We start from the raw sequence: 6,579 nt of genomic DNA, 5'->3' as shown, positions 1-6,579 counted from the left end.
ATTAGATACTTGGTTTTAGCTACCCTGCCGATTCTAAATATAAGCCTTTTTCAGAGATTTAATATAGACTATATATATTGAAATATCTAAAAAGGCTTATATTTAGGAACAGAGGGAGTATTAGGAATAGAGTAGTAGATGATTAACCAGCGATGAATTTTGAAGTCTTTAGATCATCAGGAGGGCAAAAGCCCCAGGCTCCATTTTATAAAATGAAACCAGATAACAGAACCAACATCATGCCAAGCATGTTCAAAGACCAAACTGTTAAGCCGATAAATCGACTGCAACTAAAGCACAGAAGCCTAAAGAAAACAAAACTACATGTTTAAAATTTTGCCGAGTCTGTCGACATTAAATTTTAAACCCTTTCCTCTGATCAAAATTAACAGGTGATACTGGAATATCAGTAGTATGTCGTAAATCTAGCCAGGCTGGTTGGATTTGGTCCAGTCCGGCGAGCCTCTTCTCACTCCGAAACATCGCACCCTCAACATGTCATGTGGGCTCACCGCTAATGAGGCCCGCATGTCATTGACAGCACGCGACGGCTCCCGGTTTATCCGGTGGCCAGACAAACCAAAAGCAAAGAGTCCATGTCACCGCCGCTACTATGCCACTGCTACTGGGCCCAACGTATTAAAACCCCAGCAACCCTCCCCGGTGATGAATAACCTCACCGACAAGCCTACGCACTGACATCTGGGCCCACGCCATCCCCGGGTCCCACACGTCCGTCTCCATTTCGCCACAGCTCAGATCCGCGGCGCACTACCCACTCCACTCCCCCCTACTCGGCTACTCCCTCCCCAGTCCCCACTCCACCCGATGGCCGGCGGCCGCCCGTTCCGGCCGTCCGCGCCGCGCCGCGCCGCGTTCGCCGCCCTGCTGACGCTCCTCCTCCTGGCGTCCCTCGCATTCCTCCTCTCCTCCGCCCCCGCCGCCGCCTCCTCCCGCTCATCCTCGGCATCGTCCCCGCCGTCCCGCCTCGCCGCCATCCGCCGCCACGCCGCGGACCACGCGGCCGTCCTGGCCGCCTACGCCGCCCACGCGCGCAAGCTCAAGGAGGCCTCGGCCGCGCAGTCGCTCTCCTTCTCCGCCCTCTCCTCCGACCTCTCCGCGCTCTCCTCCCGCCTCGCCTCCCGAGGCCCCCTCCCGGAGGAGGCCCGCAGGCCCCTCGAGAAGGAGGCCCGCGACCGCATCAAGCACGCCCGCCTCCTCGCCGCCGACTCAAAGGAGGGGTTCGACACGCAGTCCAAGATCCAGAAGCTCTCCGACACCGTCTTCGCCGTCGGCGAGCAGCTCGCCCGCTCCCGCCGCGCCGGCCGCATGTCCTCCCGCATCGCCGCCGGCTCCACGCCCAAGTCCCTGCATTGCCTCGCCATGCGCCTCCTCGAGGCCCGCCTCGCCAAGCCCTCCGCCTTCGCCGACGACCCCGACCCGTCCCCCGCGTTCGAGGACCCCTCGCTCTACCACTACGCCATCTTCTCCGACAACGTCCTCGCCGTCTCCGTCGTGATTGCCTCCGCGACGCGCGCCGCCGCTGACCCCTCGCGCCACGTCTTCCACGTGGTCACCGCGCCCATGTACCTGCCTGCATTCCGCGTCTGGTTCGCGCGCCGCCCGCCGCCGCTTGGCGTGCACGTCCAGCTCATCGCCTACTCCGACTTCCCGTTCCTCAACGCCTCATCCTCGCCGGTGTTCAGGCAGATTGAGGCCGGCAAGAGGGACGTGACGTTGGTCGATTACCTGAGATTCTACCTCCCGGACATGTTCCCGGCGCTGCAGAGGGTAGTGCTCTTGGAAGATGATGTGGTGGTGCAGAAGGATTTGGCGGCCCTTTGGCATGTCGACTTGGATGGGAAGGTGAATGGCGCCGTGGAGATGTGCTTCGGGGGGTTCAGGAGGTACAGGAAGTATCTCAACTTCACGCAGGCCATAGTGCGTGACAGGTTTAGTCCCAGTGCCTGTGCGTGGGAGTATGGGGTCAATGTGTTTGATCTCGAGGCATGGCGACGGGATGGCTGCACCGAGCTGTTTCATCAATACATGGAGCTGGTGAGTTGCGGCACTCTTTTGTTACAACCATATGGTTACAACTTGCAACATTCACTATTACGATACCTTACATTTATCTGTGGTTGCATCAGTTATTTGTTATGTTTGGTTTTTGATAGGTGTTATGTATTGTGGTAATTTAACAATTTCACTAACTTAGGTGCACGTTCTACTTAAGTTTCTTTATCACTGCCATTATGCTCATCTTGGGATTTGGCACCTTTTATTTCCCTTGAATTTCTTGAGTGAGCATTAAGTATATTAGTTTTGTTCCCAAACATCATTTACCTGGTAAAATGTTTTTGACGGAACTCTTGGGAAACAACTCCATTAAGCTCGACATTGACCACATATGATGCATAAATGTTCCACAATTAGATGGACTGGACTTTGCATTTGCACAATGTGATCTTATATAGCATAGGCCGTCTGTATTGTTTCACAACTCAAAATTTCCGCAAGTTAGTACTTTACCATCTTGTGGCTACAATACTCACTGATCTTTTCAGACTGTATAGGTATCAGATAACATTCAATGGATGTGCTCACGCTCGTCTAAGTACATATTAATAGGAGTGGTTAGGGATGCCTTCTTTTTAGTTTAAATGTAGGATATCTTTGATTATGAGTTTGTAATTAAGGCTTACCAAATTAATTGGCTGGATGATGTTTTTTCTTCTCTTTGAGAATCTCATGATACTTTTTTCTTTAGAATACCTAAATATGTGCCATTACCTTCTTTTCCTTTTTGTTTTCATTCATTTTCTCAGAATATGCAAAATATAAAGTCTAAATGATGCCTCGTCAATTATTTTGTTTATAATGGTAAATGTTGTATGTGGTATGGCCTTGATTGTCGACTTCATGACAATTACAACATGTTGCCCAGAAAAGTTCCTAAGTGAAACTTGGGTATTATGCAATTGATTTTTGTTTTCTTATCCCTAAGCATTTATATATGATGGCCAAATCTACAACCACTAAGCTAATAGAAACAGTATGTGCAATTTATGCTTAGGCATTATTCTTGAAATATACCACTGAGTTAAAATATGCCACATATGTAATGCCTGTAAATAATTTTACAAATGATGCCCTCACTTGCTAATTTTTGCATCATAATAGCATACACAGTTCTGTGTACCTCACCAAAGCATTGATATATGTGTGACTATATGACTCAATATTCTCATGGCAGAATGTGGATGGTGCACTCTGGGATCCGACATCTGTTCTACCAGCAGGGCTGATGACATTCTATGGCAATACCAAGCCACTTGATAAGTCATGGCATGTGATGGGTCTTGGATATAATCCAAGCATCAGCCCTGAGGTTATCCGTGGTGCTGCAGTGATACACTTTAATGGAAATATGAAGCCATGGCTTGATGTTGCTTTCAACCAGTACAAGTCTCTGTGGACCAAGCATGTAGACACTGAAATGGAGTTCCTGACACTATGTAACTTTGGTCTCTGAAGAAATGCTCCAAAAATAAGGCAACCACCAATATATTGTTCTTTTATGGGCAAAGAGCCCGCACGTGAATTATCTATTTTTATCTGTAGCAAAGTTTCTTACCTTTGTGGTGGTCAACTATGTTCGTGTAGATTTTGTAGTTTGTTGATGATAGTATTTATTTTGTTACTGTAGCTAAGATGTATTAGATCATTGTGGTATAGTCGAAGTATGTTATAGATGAACATCTGTGTACTATCTGTAGCAAACATATCTCCAACTGTATTTATGGAAAGGAGGAAAAAATATTGTATCCAGAATGACAATTTATGCTTTTTATTATGCCACCTTATTTTGTTTCACTAACGGTTACTGATAAAGTGATAATAATAGTTTTGAGTATGTTGCTGCCATGTTGTGAGCGAAATTCCATAGATTGGCACTTCATCAGCAATTCCTTCTAAAAGTTGTTCATTCGAAGACTGCTCCTACCTAGATTCTCACCTGCTATCTGGAATCCCAGGTATGCTAACTGGTTCCTCTATACCTGAAGATGGATGGATATTTTATCTTTATGTGACTGTAAATGCTTGCTTTTCTTCCACGCATTTGATTATCTTCCCCTTGAGGATTAAATACTTTGGTACTTATCACGGACATCGGTAATAATCTTATATGTATTAAATACCACATCTACTTATTATCTCCATTGCTTGCTGACTTTTCATAAAACTTGCACCGATTCCTTAGAAAATGGGGAACTTGCACCGATTCCTTAGAAATTGGTGCTAGATACATCCATTTGAGGGACAAGCTTTTTCGGACAGAGGGAGTATATGCAAAAACTAATACTTGTTCCTGTCCTCTGTATGCCGTGTTGGTATTCCTTTTGGGGCAGTTTCATAGATCAATTCTTCTTTACAGTTCATCTGGCATTGGATCCCATTGCACTGTCTATTCGTATATATGGTTGCTCTTACGACAATTGGAATTTACTTTCATGTACTTATGGATGTTATCAGCATGCTCAACTACTTGTCTACTGCATAAACTCAATGCTTCTGCTACTGGTTTAACAACAGCATCCATTTGCACAATTAGAACTGCTGTACACTTTGTACAACAGGGTATGGTATTTCGTGGTACCGGTGGGTTAAACATGACATTTTATGAAAGTTTTAGAGGTATGGGTAAATAGGTAACTGGATGACCAGTTTTCCTACCAATTGTTGAATTACTGGAGTTTCCAAGCAACTTACTGACATATGTTTTTCAGTGACATTGCTACAAAGACAACACGACAAGTAAAATTGCGAAGACAATCCTTACGGTACCTTTGCGTGTACCTGGCGGGAGGCTTCTTGTTTGCTACCAGGTAACCTGTGGTTGCAATTGTGTAAAAAATATAACAGATCAACATGTGCTGTGCTGTGGAGCAATCACTCTTTTGAGGTGCATTCACAGAATCGTCTTTGCTTTAGCATCAAATAATCTATCTATTATATAATTAAAACAAGGGTCAAACAAGCCATCATATTCGTCCACACAGATTAAATTATTCAGGTCATTAGATTTAGATATTAAGGGCTGAGATTTAAAGGAAAAACGTAACATACAAATAAATATTGTTATTTACGAAACGTTCAGCCTGTCACGTAATGGACAGAAAAAATTCGACCTATCACGTAATGGACAGAAAAAAATCTGAGACGAAAAAGGAAATCTGAACAGTTCAGATTGTACGTGCAAAAGAAGTACTACTCTTTTTTCGTGGAAGCTAATACTACTTTGGAAGGACTAGGAGATATAGGCAAGTCAAAACCTATTACGTGTTGTTCTAAAAAAACCCTATTACGTGTTCGCACAAGCACAGAATATTTGGGAACTGAAAACGTATAGGGCAACAATGCTACGTTCACGTTGTAATACTTCTGGCTATCCAACGCCCGCCCGTCTAGAGAAAGGAGCCATGACTTCGAAGAACAGCCGGCAGGCGGTAATGACGACGAGAGAACCAGTGTGCGCGTAGAAAAGCAGCTCTGGAGTTCCGGTACTCACGAGTTGTGGCTTGATCCCAATCAGTCGGCACAGTCCTTCCACGTCCGCCGATGCCGATGTATAGCGACAAGGATGGGAAGCACTCGGATATAGCGTGCACGAGCTGACCGGAAGCTCGCTATTGTCCATGCAAACATCCATCCTGTGCCATCACCGGCCGGGCACAACTATCGCATGCGAGCAATGGCTGAGCCGCCGGAGGAATTCTGCGGATTGGATCCTGATTTTAGATGTCTTTTGTCAAAACAAAAGGTGGGGGCAGAAGCAAGAGAGACGGTTGATGGATGTGAAGCATGGATGGGAGCAAATCAGCGGAGCAGGTAGGCTCTGTCCGACCAGGACCACCTCCGAATCTCCGGCATAGCGATGCCAAGGCTGCTGCCATGCAAGGCGTAGTCTACGATTTCAAACGACGCAACAACAGTATAGAAGACGTACTTATGTGCCTGTGCACGGCATGAGAAGGAATATGACGACAAACTGAACATTTCATCAGCTAGCCTACACGTGTGGGCGGTGACGGCAGAGGTGCATGTCACGGGACATGAATGCGGCGGCGGCGTGGTCGGAGTCATCGCGGTGGCATTACCATCAACCCGAGTCAAGGGGCGAATGTGATGGGCTTCAGCCAAGCATAACACGCGCGTACGCATGCATCAAGATGTGAACAGGGGCACTGATTAATCTTTCTCTTGCCCACACACGTATACTGATGGATTCTTCATAGGTAAGCTATTACATGGCATATTTGTGATCTTACCAACTAGACTCACTAGTAGAAAAAGGGCCTGTTGTCCAGGTTCGTAAGGGCCTTTTGTCCTGATTCCTGAACCGGGACTAAAGGGTCGGTACTAATGCCCTGTCCCTTTAGTCCCGGTTCAATTCAGAACCGGGACTGATGGGCCTCCGCGTGGCCTGTGCGCGGAGCCCAGGCAGGAGACCCTTTGGTCCTGGTTGGTGGCACCAACCGGGACCAATAGGCATCCACGCGTCAGCATTTCTGTGGT

The 6,579-nt window shown here is 46.8% G+C and overlaps 1 protein-coding gene across 1 annotated transcript; it reads left to right on the top strand.

Moving 5' to 3' along the window:
* The first annotated feature begins 789 nt into the window (after positions 1 to 789).
* Positions 790 to 3,876, top strand: LOC119330529 (probable galacturonosyltransferase 9). The gene is made up of 2 exons (XM_037603642.1): positions 790 to 2,058; positions 3,257 to 3,876. Exons 1-2 carry the CDS (start codon positions 829 to 831, stop codon positions 3,533 to 3,535), a joined length of 1,509 nt encoding a protein of 502 aa, XP_037459539.1. The 5' UTR covers positions 790 to 828; the 3' UTR covers positions 3,536 to 3,876.
* Positions 3,877 to 6,579: the final 2,703 nt, after the last annotated feature.

The sequence above is a fragment of the Triticum dicoccoides genome, chromosome 7A (assembly GCF_002162155.2).
Source record: "Triticum dicoccoides isolate Atlit2015 ecotype Zavitan chromosome 7A, WEW_v2.0, whole genome shotgun sequence".
Lineage (NCBI taxonomy): Eukaryota > Viridiplantae > Streptophyta > Magnoliopsida > Poales > Poaceae > Triticum > Triticum dicoccoides.
Note: the sequence above shows the minus strand (reverse complement) of the source record. Positions and strands in the feature narration are given on the sequence as shown.

Coding starts and splice junctions, on each gene's coding strand:
- LOC119330529 (XM_037603642.1), top strand. CDS start 829: ATGGCCGGCGGCCGCCCGTTCCGGCCGTCCGCGCCGCGCCGCGCCGCG. Junction 2,059..3,256: donor TTCATCAATACATGGAGCTG/GTGAGTTGCGGC, acceptor TTCTCATGGCAG/AATGTGGATGGTGCACTCTG.